This window comes from Alligator mississippiensis, chromosome 10, assembly GCF_030867095.1.
Source record: "Alligator mississippiensis isolate rAllMis1 chromosome 10, rAllMis1, whole genome shotgun sequence".
Taxonomy (NCBI): Eukaryota; Metazoa; Chordata; order Crocodylia; family Alligatoridae; genus Alligator; species Alligator mississippiensis.
The window spans coordinates 4,339,559-4,353,376 of NC_081833.1; the positions used below are offsets into that span (position 1 = coordinate 4,339,559).

General features: G+C 50.5%; 1 protein-coding gene across 1 annotated transcript in view; it reads left to right on the forward strand.

Annotated features, from left to right (window-relative positions):
* Positions 1-13,818, forward strand: part of WSCD2 (WSC domain containing 2) — a 106,391-nt gene that overhangs the window by 72,761 nt on the left and 19,812 nt on the right. The window contains exons 5-7 of the mRNA XM_019486781.2: positions 2,864-2,985; positions 7,320-7,494; positions 12,560-12,724. Of these exons, the coding sequence (XP_019342326.1) occupies positions 2,864-2,985; positions 7,320-7,494; positions 12,560-12,724 (462 nt within the window). The remainder of the gene's footprint in view (positions 1-2,863; positions 2,986-7,319; positions 7,495-12,559; positions 12,725-13,818) is intronic.

Consider the following 13,818-nt stretch of genomic DNA (forward strand, 5'->3'; position numbering starts at 1 on the left):
GCCTCCCCACAAACTGCTCTGGGAGAAGGACAGGGAAAACGGAGAGCTCCCAAGGTGTCCTGCCTGCATGTTTTGCGACGCTAGCAGGCTTGGCGGCAGATATGGTCCTGCAGCGGGTTGCCATCGACTTCCACCCACCGTGCGGCGGGAGTGCGGGCATGGGCAGTTACTGCAGTAAAGCTCTGCTGCCTTATACTGCAGGGTGTATCGACTGCTTGTCCACCCGGGTCCTGCATGGTTACGCTTCTAAACCAGCAGCCAATTTGTTTTCAGACCTGTTGTCACCTGTTTCAGGGACACCTTTTTAGTCTGACTTACTTGTGTTCATTCCCTTTGCTTTGTCTTCATCTCAACTAGAAGTCCCATCGGTCTGAAGCTGGGCAGTTGCTCTGCACACACGCGGACCTTCATAACCCACGTTATCCAAGACGCTACGATCGGTCCTTCTCCCGAACGCAAGACGCTTTCCCGGCATCCGGCCCTCGTGACGTGCTGGCTCTTTTGCTGATGACCTCTGCAGAAGTTTGCTCTCAAAACCACATCTCTGAACCAAGCCTGCTTAAACAGATGGTACATCTCTTGCTGCCACAACCCTGACATTTAATGCAGGGCACTGTGAATTCACTTTTCCAGGAGCTGCTTCTTAAACTTCAGTTAAAAGGCCCCACTATTCTCTCCAAAGGTCAAAACAAATGGATTCGCTGATTGTATTCGAGTGGCATAATGCTGGCATTCAAACCAGAAAGGAAACAGTGAGAAGTGAGATGGCCAAGGTACAGCATCCGCTGCCTAATGTGCATTTTCCCAGGTGAAGATCGCCTCTTCAATTGCTAATCCAGTTGTGTGACTGCGTTCCCATTCCAGAATATTTTTAAAAGCATATTTCCGCACAAAAAACCCAAACCACAGACATTCCTGCTGCCAGGCAGCTCTGTGCTTTTCTAATTCCTCATCACTTGGAAACTGATTTCTAGGATTAAGGGTGGTTTCGCGTCTTTTCAGAGCTGGCAAAATTCACCTACGCTTGCAGGAGATAATGTTGAAAAGCCCCAGCAAGCCGCTGGCATCATTGTGCTGATAGAAAACCACAAATGTTTTAAAGGAATAAGCAGCAGAGGGTTAAAAGTGGGTGCAGCGAGTGCTGGGGAGTACAAACACTGCTCAGAGAGAGAGAGAGAGAGGAGGGGGAAAATCAACCTGATGGAGGGTCTGTGAAGGCCTTAAAAATAAAAAGGCATGGATCTTCACCCGTCCCTGGGCAAGGGATAGGGATCCATTGTGAACTGTGAGCCGTGTGTGCTATAGACACGGCCAAAGTATGGACCAGCTTGGTGCCCAGGGAATTGCATCTTCCTCCTCCACAACGGCTTTTGCAATGTTTGAACTAGGATGAACGGGAGGAAAAAAATGGTCAGGAGCATGACCGAGTGGAGGGAACCAACATCTGGAAACGCCAGGACATAATCAGGAGGCTCCTTGTTCCCCCTGTCTAACGAGAGAAGAAGAAATGAGTGCCCAGAAGGAGGGAGGACGAGGAATTCATCAGCGATCAGGCTCTTCGGGGAGGCTGTCTCGGCGCGAGCGCGTGTTGCTGTGCCGTTGCCGGATAACGTGTCGGGGTAGACGTGTAGCTGCTGTGTTTCAGCTGGGGTATTTTTTATTCAGGTCAGCAAAGACTGGTTCTCTCGGTGATGTTCTAGGTCCTTTCTCAGAGTAAAATCAATTGCCTTCAGTTCAGATTGGATCCCTGGCTCAGCCAGAGGCTTTTTTTAGTTAAAGCTGTCTGGAAAGAAGGATCGTTGTCTGAAAATTAGGGAAGGGCTTTTTTTAATCCCTGCAGTGGAGCGACCACATGGCGTGTGGCTTGGTGCTGTGGGTCGAGGTTGTCCAGCTCTGTTACCAGTCGGTGTCAGTCCTTCCATCTCTCAGAGATGTGTATCATGGAGAAGTGGGGCTGGTTGCAGAGGTTGCATCTAGTTTTGAGGCAGGATCAGCCCTGTCCAAACCATCCTGTGCAAATCCATAATCTAACCTCATTGTAATACCACCATCAACCATGACACACCATAAGACAGCACACCCGACCCTGCCACAGATCAAGCAGGGGAACTGCGGTGACCAACGTCCTACTTCTGTAAAAGGTTGTTGGTATACCCTTGGGAGATCCCAGGAAGAGGTCCGTGCCCCACACTAGAGAGTAAGGCAAACCCCCCCACAGCTTATACCAATCCGACCATGGGGTAAAATTCCTCTCTGATCCTGGCATAGGTCTAATCCTGAATGGAGGGGCAAGACCCACTAGCCAGGACCCTCCTGGTTTTAGTCCCAGCAGGAGCATTGGCAGTCAAAATTGCCAACCTGGGCTGCAGCCAACACCCAGTGCCTTTGAGGAAGGTGCAACCCCCCTCGCACATGGAGCAGAAAGCAGGGGAGGGGACAACCAGCAAAGCCCAGAAGCCTGGGAAACCCCTGTAGTAGGACATAGGCATAGCTATGCCTACACCATCCCTGACCAGTGGCTGTCCAGCTCTTCCCGACCACCTCCAGTGATGGAGAGTCCCCTAGGCAGCACTTCCACCGGAGATGGTTTTGTGCTCCGTCATAGCTGACCAGTGTCCGTAAAACTAGGTGCTGGGGCATGCATGGGGTTGGAGTGAATGACAGCCGTCTGCCACCTTCCAACAGGTTGTGTGGGGGGAAGACGGGGCACTTTGAGGTTGCAAAGTCAGCAGGGTGGCAAGCAGGTTGGGGGGTTGACAGAGGGCCTTCGCATCCATCCACATAGAGTTGGCACTGCACCACGGTCCCCCGTGAGCCGGAGTCTCTCCTCAGCTGCTGCTAAGTGACGCCTTTTCTGTTCTAGATGGCAGCGCGATCTTCCGCGGATGCTTCCACAGGCCGGACAACATCTCCATAGCTTTGCCTGTGAGCCAGGTGATGCTCAACATGTCGGTAGACAAGTGCGTGGACTTCTGCACTGAAAAGGTAAGTGTAACGCCCACCCAGGTATCCCCTGACAGGGATGGGCCTCTGAGCTGACACACAACCTCCAGCTAGCAGGGGTAACCCCTTAGAGCCCAGTGAGTCAACTGGTGTGAGCCAGAGAGGACCTGATTTAGGGTCTTCTCATGGCTCAGCCTTGGCCTCTGAATAATAATAATAATAATAATAGGAATCACAGCAGATTGATTTTAATCTGGTTTCCTATAACAACATGTAGCCAAACTACAATCAACACCATTCACAGCCTACCTTTTCACCATAAAAAAACACTTACGCATCAGTAGGATAGCAATGCAGAGGGTTGCTACAACTTCTCCCCTTTCACTTCATCTATAAGCTACCTGGGTATTATCCCCTGACTGAAGCTTTACCTGGAGCAGTCTGACAAGCCTTTCACAGACTCAGAGGAAGGGTTTTGTATTTCTGCATTGGTGGTGGCCAGATTTGACCACATCGCTGCAAGCACCTACTCTGGATACCTTCAAGAAATGCCTGGATGCTCACCTTGCTGGGGTCATCTGACCCCAGCTGACTGCCTGCCCTTTGGGCAGGGGGCTGGACTGGATGATCTCGCGAGATCCCTTCCAGCCCTGATGTCTATGAACTCCATGAAACAACAGCAATTGCTTCCCATGTGAAAACGAGAGGTCAGGGTCTCAGCTGATACAAATGATCACCAGTTCATTCAAGCCGAGGGAGTGATGCTGATGTTCATTAGCTGCGCATCCGGGGCTGCGTCAGCTCCATCCTGTACTCTTAAGACTCAACAGGGTGTAGAAGGAGGTGCTCCCTGCCACCTCCCTTGGCGGTGCGTCCGAATGGAAAGGATCAAAGAAAAAGGTCTCGGTGGAGAGGCTGTGGTGGGTGTGGGAGGGGGACTGAGATGGTGGAGAAAGTGGGGTTGGAGAAATGTTGAGGAGAGTGCCCCTACAGAGTCCTGTGAAAGGCCTGGGTAAGAGCCAGAGGGGCCTAGAAGAAAGGAAAGACTGGGTCTCTTTTCTACTTTATATGCAAGACCCAGAGATACGAAGGTGGGGAGAAGGATTTAAGTTATCAGCTCATCCTTGAGGGGGACTTGGTCATGTCCGGACATAGGAGTGAGGCTGAAGGAAAGCTCATGTTTTCTGTAGCCCAATGCCTTGAAAACACACAGTGAGCAGCTCCTGCCCAGGTGAAGATGGGTCCCCACTGAGGTGACAAGGCATTGCCCCACCTGGCCGGCTGCTTCAACACCATCAGCTGCTTAGAGTCCCCTTCCATCAGGTTTCTGAGGTCCTACCTTCATGACTTGGTGGAGCGTGCATGTGTTAACACCTTCGCTTCCACCTTCTGCTTCCCTTGGGGTAACACTGAAGCTAAATGGGTCTACACCCAGTTGCCCCAGCTAAGGATTTGGCTTTTGGGCAAGGGTGGGGAGGGCATCTTTCTGACCCAGACTGCACACTCACCAAGGGTCTTGTTGAGCAGGGGCAGAGCAGGACCTTTGGGCCAGCTAGCAACAAGATCTCCCACCCACCCCAGACTTTTACTATACTCTAGTAACTTCCCTTAACTTGTGACCTGAGAGCTCTAGCCAGGTTTTGTCTGCGTTTGATGCAATGTGATGCAAAATGCATGAGAGGGAGCCGCAAATTGTGCAATGGCGGGATGGGGAAGGGCAGATTTCTTCTTCACCGCAGTGGCACTGGCAGCTCATGCCCTGGAGCATGAAGGTGGCTCATTTCTGCGGTGGCTCGGATGGCTGCAGATATGAGTCACAGAAAAGTCGAAGGCCATTTTGGAAACTAATTCAGGTGCCCCTGCAGTAGTGATCTTTGTTGCAAACAGCATCCGGGTCTGCAATTAGCAGGGGCACAGAGAGCTTCAGGCGCGCCCCGAAAGAGTAGGGTGCTCTCAGGCAAGGAGCTACAGAGGAGCAGCTGCCTCTAGGGGAATTTGAATGAGGCGCTGGCGTTTTACCGGGTTGCTTCACACCCATGAAACCTCCTAGTCTTGGAGAGGCCCATTTCAGGAAGCTCAAGCTTAAATCGCTGCTACGTCCTGCGGCCCTGCATCCACTGACCCTGGAGGTCTCTCTGCTGTAAGGTCACAGGGTATGTCCAGAGATCCCCCAAGCGAGACGTGCAAACATGAGAGCCCCTGGAAAGGAGTCCAAATGGCACCATGCAACCGCAGCGGGATAAATCCCCAGAGCTAACTACCCCAGGCAGGCATAGCGCTATGCCCAGGTGCCTACACTGCTCCGGTGCTGGAGCCAGGGTGCACTTGGGCACCTCTGCCCAGGGCGGCAGAGACGTCCGCTCCGTGTTGCAGGCTGCTCAAACAGATGTCGGCTGAAAGGAAGGGAAGGGATTGGGAGCCTGCCTTGGCTTCCTGCATCTGGCAGCTCAAATGCACTGGAAGATTTTTTCACCCTCCAAACCACACATCAGAAACAGAGGCTCTTTCCCCGGCTGTACGGCGCTGATGGGCTTCTCAGCGGGGTCCCTCAACAGCCGCGAGAGCCCCGCTGAAAGCCATTAGGTTCCCTGCTCTCTGTCACATCAGTTAAATACGAGCTGCGGCTCTGCACCTCGGCCCGGCTTTCTCGCCGCTCCCTCGAGAGCTGGGCTCGGGGAGATGTAAATAAAAGCCTGTGTATGGAGCCCCTTGATTAACCCAGCGTTGCCGCAGCCCCGGCTGTTAAATTGCCTGTCACTCTCTGAATGTTCCCTCATAACTCTGTACTTTAAAATCCAAATGAGGTCACCGAAGATGCAGTCTATGGGCTTTTAGTAACCTTACTCTGGGTGACAAACTCACAAATTACCAGAGCTGTAGCAGGCCATGATTTTAAGAGGAGCATCATAGCTCCAGATATATTACACCCCGCGCTAGCAAATAGGTCAGCAATTTCCACGCCGGCGTTTTTGGAATGCAGGACCACGGCTGAGCGAGGAGACGCTGGAAATGATAGAAATCTGGGAGGTTTCTTTTCTTTTTTTTCCTGCTGGCCACTGAGACGGCACTGCAGGCAGATCTGAAGGAGGTGCAGAGCCTCGCAGCTGGATTCAGATCTGGGTTGGCGATGGGCGATGCAACCCTGCCCATGGGATGGGCCGTCTGGACGGAGCACCGCACACCTTCCTTAGCTTGCACTGGGCAAAAGAAGAGGCTCAGGAGTAGCTTATGGGGGGAGACTTTCATGTCTTTGTCTTTTTAATGCAAAGGGGGTGCAACTGGAGCAGCACAACCCAGATGTGTATAGTCTTCCCTCCCCCCAGTTAGAAGGAAAAAAAGGGGCTCTTCAAAGCATGGCCCTGGCAGGCAGCCAGAGGGGTCCAGCTGGGCCAGGAGGGGTGGAAAACCTCCACGAGAACCTACTTGCAAGGGGTAGGGAACAGAGGCAGGACATCCTGCTTTTGCCGCTCTCAGTAGCAAGCTTCCTCTACGTGGTAACGGTCTGTGAGCTGGGAAGCACAGCTCGGGGAGCCGCGGGAGGAGAGGTGTAGATCAGACTGGGACGTATTTGGATCATACAGTGATGAGGGCCACAGATTTCCCATCCACACAGGACTGGGGACCCCGCCGGGAACATAACACAGCCAGGTTGGAGAGGGAAGGGACAGCCCCTCTGTCTGTGCACCAGCCAGGCCTGCAGTGCGAGGAAGGCTGCTCCCATGGTTCAAAGAATCATAGAAAATGAGGGTTGGGAGGTCACATCTAGTCCACCCCCTGCTCCAAGCAGGACCAGCCCCAACTACATCATCCCAGACAAAGCTTTGTTTAGCTGCAGCTTAAAAATCTCCAAGGATGGCGACTCCACAGCCTCTCTGGGTAGCTTATTCCAGTGCTTTACCACCCTCCCTGTGAGACAGTTTTTCCTAATCTCCAACCTAAACCTCCCTTGCTGCAACTTGAGCCCATTGCTCCTTGTTCTGTCATCTGCCCCCACTGAGATCAGTCCACCTCCATCTTCATGTGCTGCAGCTATTGGGTACCCAAAGATGCCTGCTGCATGCCTTGGGCGGTAGGGTTGGAAGAGCCGCTTGCAGCTTAGCTGAGAAACCCAGGTTAAAGCCTGATCCTCCAAAGGGACTAAAGGAAAGGCTCCAGCCACCACAATGGCTCCTTTGGGAACCATTAGAGGCAGGAGAATTAAAGGGAACTTGGCTCCTAGGGCCAGCCTTCACCCTAGGGTTAATTGGGAAAGGCCTTTGTGAGATTGGGACTTGCCTCATAGCTTGGGGATGTGGGCCCAGGTTGCAGGGGTGCACTGTCTACTAGCTGGGCGCATCTCACTCGGGCTGAAACGCTCCATCTCTTGCTCCCCACAGGAATACCCGCTGTCGGCCCTCGCGGGGACGTCCTGCCACTGCGGCTTCCCCACCACGCTCTTCACCCTGCACGAGCGTGAGGACGAGCAGCTGTGCGCGCAGAAGTGCACTGGCGAGGATTTTGAGAGCTGCGGGACCGCCGAGTACTTCATCGTCTACCAGACACAAGTGCAAGGTACCCAGAGTCCCACCTGCCGCTGTCTCACTCCCGGGGCTCTTCGGGCTGGTTTGCTCTGGGAGGTTCCCAGGATGCGTCTGCCGCGGAGACAGGTTTGAACTCTCCTCCTGCAGAATGAGCAATGCCTGGTGCAACCTCTCACCTGCGTGGGGTAGGGGTAGGCGTGAGCCCTCTCAATTATATCTCTCATGTGGCAAATTGCTCTGCAAGGTTATTTCTTACCTCTTGTAAGCTACCCAGCCTGCTTGCTGCATGCCCAGTGTGGAGGCCATCCCCTCCCAGCACCTCCGCTAGGAAATCTTTTGCTTGATGAAATCTTGAGTTGTGATCCCAGATCCATAGCAAGTGCTCCGGGGTCTTCGCTGAGCAGCACATTGAGACCTCGTTCCTCTTCCCCAGTGCACTTTCTGTGCAGACGTGCCCCCCCCGGCCCAGCTGTTGTAGGGGAAGGAGACAATACCTCATACCCCTGGTTGCTGCCTGTGTTTAAATTCACCTTGGCACGCATGGAGACCCGAACCTCAGTTTGCCCCGGATAAAATAACATCAGTTTCCAACCATCCATTCGGCTTTCATTAAAAATTACCATTTATTTTAATTTCCCAGGAAATAAATCCTCCTCTGAACAAACAGCTGTAATTACTGCTTAAATCAGGCACAGGAAATAACAGTTTGCCATCTGCCTTCAGCAGATTTCTTTCTTTCTTTCTTTCTTTCTTTCTTTCTTTCTTTCTTTCTTTCTTTCTTTCTTTCTTTCTTTCTTTCTTTCTTTCTTTCTTTCTTTCTCTCTTTCTTTCTTTCTTTCTCTCTTTCTCTCTTTCGTTCTTCTTTTTCTTTTCTTTTTTTTTTTGTCACCATCGAGTCGCGGGCCAGAGCGACTGCTTGTGGAGGGAAAGCGGTGTCCCTGATCTACCCTCACAGAGCTTTTTCACCCGCTCTTCCCTGCTGGCCTGTCGGAAGGGGACCATCGTCTGTCAAGATGTACTCAGACGCATGAAAGCAAGGATATAACCAAGCCCATCTCTCTGCAGGAGCATGCTGCGTCCCAAAACATTAGGCTTCCTTCCTACGTAGCATTCCTTCCCACCCCCCCAACCCTGCTTTGGATACCCGTCCCTTTATATCCTACCCACCCCTTTGGAGCGTCTATAGCTTTGGTCTGTGACCGTGCTTTTCATTTGTCACTGGCAAAACACCATGGGAGGCTATAAAGTTCTGCTTCTTTCAGCTCGGGGTGACTGTATTTTTCTCTTCTTGGGAGGTGCATAGCTTGTAAGAAAAGCTGGAGACCGGCAGTTAGCTTCCACCTAAGGGCAGCTGCTGGCTCGCTGTACAAGCCACCCAAATGCTTCGTGCCCCTTGGCCTCACCGGGTGTTGTCAGGGGACAGTAACCAATACATGGTGGTGAAATCAATGTAAAAGGGTGAAATGTTGCTACCCTCTCCAAAAGCGGTCTAAGCTAGGAAGTGTAGGGCCTCTCAACGGCATGCTTGAAAACATCGATGCTTGAGAATCTGTTTCAGAGAGGAGGTAGGATTGAAACCATCATTGAAAGAGGTCTCTTCAAGCTACCTGCTCATCTCTGCTGGCTGATCCTATCCCGATGGTGGGTACAGGCATGAAGTTGCTTGCTGGAAAACAGCAAGAATGCAGTGCTGTTCTGGCAAGGGGGTGGCCATGTGTCCAGACAGGGGTTTCTTGCAAACTCAGGGACAGTAGCATGGCTGAAAGGAGATGCCTATGATCATTATCTGGGACTGGAAGACTGTGGTCAAGCGTTAAGAAAGGAAGAGGCCAGGACAGGAAGTTAAAAGGAAATGTGAAACTCTCAGACTCCTTCTCCAAGGTGACTCTCATCCTGACCTCTTTTCCAACCACCTCACTGGGCACGTCTACACTGTGCATTAGCTTAATCACACTGCGCAGCAGCGCGGCGGCTACAAACTGTGCTAATAGCCTACTGCGTAGTGTTATTAGGCTAATGCACAAGTAAGCATCACTAAATAACCATGTGCCGGTGCGACTGTGCAGTAGCTCTAGTTACTGTGCATTTAGTTAGTACTTTATTAAGCAAGCACTAAACTAAATGCACAGTATCTAAGGTGCGTTAATGAACGTGCAGACGTGCCCAGTCAGGATTGTTCCAAGAACGAGCTGAGTAAGACAAAAGGAAGTCTCAAATGCCACTTCAAAGCCTGCCTTTTTTTCACTTTCATGATGGCCCAAAGCAAAGTCTGAATTTCCAGGGCATTACTACCTGCTGTCTCTTTGCAGTAACATGGTTACTTTTTGCCCCTAGCCCCACTGTCTTCAACAAAAGCTCCTAGAGGGAGATCTCAAGCAGGTTTAAATGATGCTAGAAAATACAATAGAGTGAAGATGCCTGCGTTAACCTTTTGCACGTCTCTATCCAAGCAGCTCAATGTACTTTGCCAGCATGAATTGTTTACTACACTTCACAGCTCCCACCGCGGTGGATACATCATGCGCTCCTCATCCTATTGTCCACTAATCTGCAAAACTCTCATAGCGTTGGCATTAACATTCTTGCAAGGAAGAGCATTTGCATATTGACGGGAGAAAGCGGCCAGACAACCCACATTAATTGGCTTCAGCATTCAAACCATGTCATTTCATAGTATTTTATTTTAAGCTATTCTCTTCTGCTCTTCTCTGAAGCCGTGCTAAACATGCATTTTTTTTATTGCAATAATCAGGACAGGAGAGAAGAGTAAGTGTAGGTACCCACCCTGCCTAGGAACCGTATAAGCGCGATTCTGCAAATCATACAAATGCCAAATGCTGCATTTTCTGGGGCTGGAAAGTGACTAGTCAATTAGAGATTTGCATTCGGCACAAGCTGGGAAGTGGGAATCACCCACTTCAGTGACTGAAAGCCTAACAGGTGGGAAGATAGAATTTCATTACAGCCATCACTTAAAAGTCTACTCCATTGTCCATCTGAATGAAGCAGCGGCATCCTGGAGACATCCTGGAGACGATCGTTGCAGCTCATCAATGCTGCCTTTTGCAATCTAGTTATTGGAAGAAGTGTTCATTTGGTTATTGGAGTAGCCATGAATAGTCTGGGAACACCCAAGCTGTAGGCCTGTGTGAATAGGCAACTATTCGATTCAGATTCGGCCAATTCAATTCGGAGATTCGAATCGCTTTTCCGAATCGATTTGGAAAAGATCTGGAGCCGATTCAGAGAGATTCGGCCATAGGGTATAATGGAGAAGCAATGAAATATCTATAACTTTGTTGTCCTCGTCCCCTACAGCCTTGGCCCAGTCCACCACTGTAAAGGACGGCAGGTCAAAATAACTTAATAACTTATCCGAACTAACTCTGAACCCAAATTGCGATCTGAAGCTTTGCATAGCCCTACCAAGCAGTTTGAATGGTAAAGGACACACAAAATCCATGTCTAATCCAACAGCACTAAGCATCTTATATCTAGCCATGCCACCTTGTGCTGTGAACTCACAGCTAAGCACAGCTGGATCTGGTCAGATGGAAGGCAACACACACAAACCTACTGCTGGATTCATTTCCTGAGCATGCTGTAATCCTTTCACCAGTCTGAGTCGACCTTCATTTTTCATCTGCTCCTAGAAAGCCTGAACTGAACTGGTGCAGCCGTATGCACTTACAGCATCATGGTAAGAAGACACATGCAGCTCTTTTCCCCACTTTGCCAGCACATTTCAGTGTTTCTCCAGTCTTGAAACAGGGTTTGGAGCAAGACTTTTCCATACTACAACCATCTCATTCTCCATTACCGCAGCATCTTCGCCAGGAGCTGACATGAAACCTCAAGGAACTGACCCGTTTTCTTTCTAGTAAACCTAACCATCCCTTGACTTGCCTCTTTATCATCGAGGAAAAATGAAGATAGAAGGAGAATAAAAGAGAAGTCTCCACGCCATGTTAGACGGTGATATAATCTCCTGGGTTGCTCCCTGTCTGTTGGAATATTGCACCCACCTTCTTCTTTGGGGACAGCCAAACTGGACCTGCATGCTCACCTCAAATGGCTCTCCCAGGCAAGCAGCCCCGTGGACTCCCTGTTGCAGTGTGGGAATGAGAAGCGGGTGCCTTTCATAGCTGAAGGATGATATATAGTGGGAATCTATTGTTTCTGTCAAGTGTACTGCTTTAGCCCAGCCAGCTTGTCTTCAAGGCTGCAAAATGAAATCCCCCAAGAGAACAACCAAGGGAAAGGGCCAGCTCACCAGAGTCAAAATGAACACGGTTGTTGTCAGATGCTGCTGTGCAAATGCACGTGCAAACTGCATGTGCCCAGACAGATGAACACACACGTAGGAAGAGTACACTCAGATTAGGTATACAGCCCTTGTTTCTCTTGGACTGTCACGTATCCGCACAGATCCCCTTCACTATAAGGTAGTGCAGTGCCGGGCACCCAGCAGGGACAAGGCATGTGTCTGGCTTTGGTACAGAGATTTCTGTGCCAAGGACGAGTCCTGACTGAGCGCCGTTGGGGAGCGGGGCTGGAGTCCACGTGTCTTCACGCCGGCTGTTGTTTGTAGCAGGGCTTTGAAGTCTGCATGCGAGATCCTTTGGGAAACAATCGTTTCCTTTCATATTTGTACAGTGAAACCAATCCAAAGCAGCCAGAGGATAGTTGTGCAATCCCAGCAGGGTTTAGGAGCAGAGAGACATAGGGAATAGGACAGGAGGAAGAGACAAGGCCATCATGTCTAGACCCCTGCTGTCATAGGCAACCATGTCATCCTGCCCCATTCATAAGCTACCCAACCCTCCTACGCATAGAGGAACAAGATACCCAGCCAAGACCTAGCCCCACTCCCTCCCGGAGCTACTGGGTTTGCAAATCCTGCCATGAAAGGGGTTTGAAGGAATCCATCGCTCCCAGACCCCACGGTGGACATTTTGGATCAAATGCACTGAATGAGCATGCTTTAATATCTCTTTTTGCACCATGTCAGGGTCAGAAAGCCCTGTTAACTCTTCTCGCCTTAGAGATCTTATGCATGGCCCCCTGATGCATCTTCTATTTTTAACTCTTTCCAGACAACCGCTGTATGGATAGAAGGTTTTTACCCGCTCGATCCAAACAATTCATAGCCTTGGCAAGCTTCCCCGGAGCAGGCAATACTTGGGCACGCCATCTCATCGAGCTGGCGACTGGCTTCTACACTGGGAGCTATTACTTTGATGGATCTCTCTACAACAAAGGTGAGAAGGGGCAAGTCACGGACAGGATCTTTGTCACTTCTGCTTACGGTGGCCTCTCCAGAGATGGCCACTTTCAAGGGTTGCAGAAAAAAAGGAAGGGAAGCGATTGAAATTTAGAAATAGCTCACTATGACAAGGGAAGGGAAAACGCAGTATTTATGAGCAAATGAGCAAAGGGGCAAATAGGCCAAGTTCTCTTCCTGCTGATGGGGGTGGTGGTTGTAGCCATGCTGGTCTAAGGACATGGGCAGACAAGGCTCTTCAGGTAAATGGGATATCTTTTATTAGACCAACCAAATAGTTGGAAAAATTGTCCTTTGCAAGCGTTCAGGCGCAAACACCCAGTGATGAAAACCCACAGGGTGAGAGAGTCCGATTTAACCCAGTGCAGTTGCTCTAGAGCACGAGGAGGAGAACGTTCCCACGGGGCAGCCGGGCCGGATGAATCGGGCATGGGAGGAATCCTAGCTTGTTGCCTGGTTTGAGTGCAAGGACCAAGTTCTGGCATCTTGCTGCGACTCCAGAGGCACGGTTTTGACACTCATGCTAAGGTGATCCTCTCAGTCAACCAGCTGGGAACAGGCCACTCTGGGGATGCCGGCCACATCTCTCTTGGTTGCCATTGGCTCTAAAAACCATTGTGGCTTGACCCACTAGGCTCCAGTGGGTGTTTGACCTTTAATATGCCAGGTACTGCTGTTATGCCAGCATGCCAGGGGATGTATACCGTGTTGGGCATGAGCTATTTTCTCCTGGGAAAAAGGGAAACCCAGAGGGCAGATGGCAAGTCATTCACAGTGCTCCTTGCTTAGGCAGACTCATTTCTTAGTACATTCTCTTCTGCATGGGAAGTTTATGGGAAAACTGATGTTACGCCCATTGTTTCTGGAAAGTTTATGGGAAAACTGCCTTATGCCCATCGTTTCTGGCCCATGCAAGAGATTGAGACTTCCTACCAGAGATTGGGGTGCAAATTGCTCAATATTTATCACATTTTAACAATTTCTGCATCCTTCCCAAGATTTCCATGCGTGTCTATATTTCAGATGAGTTTTTTAAGCCTTGCTCAGAGCCACTGGATTTTGGTTGCAGTC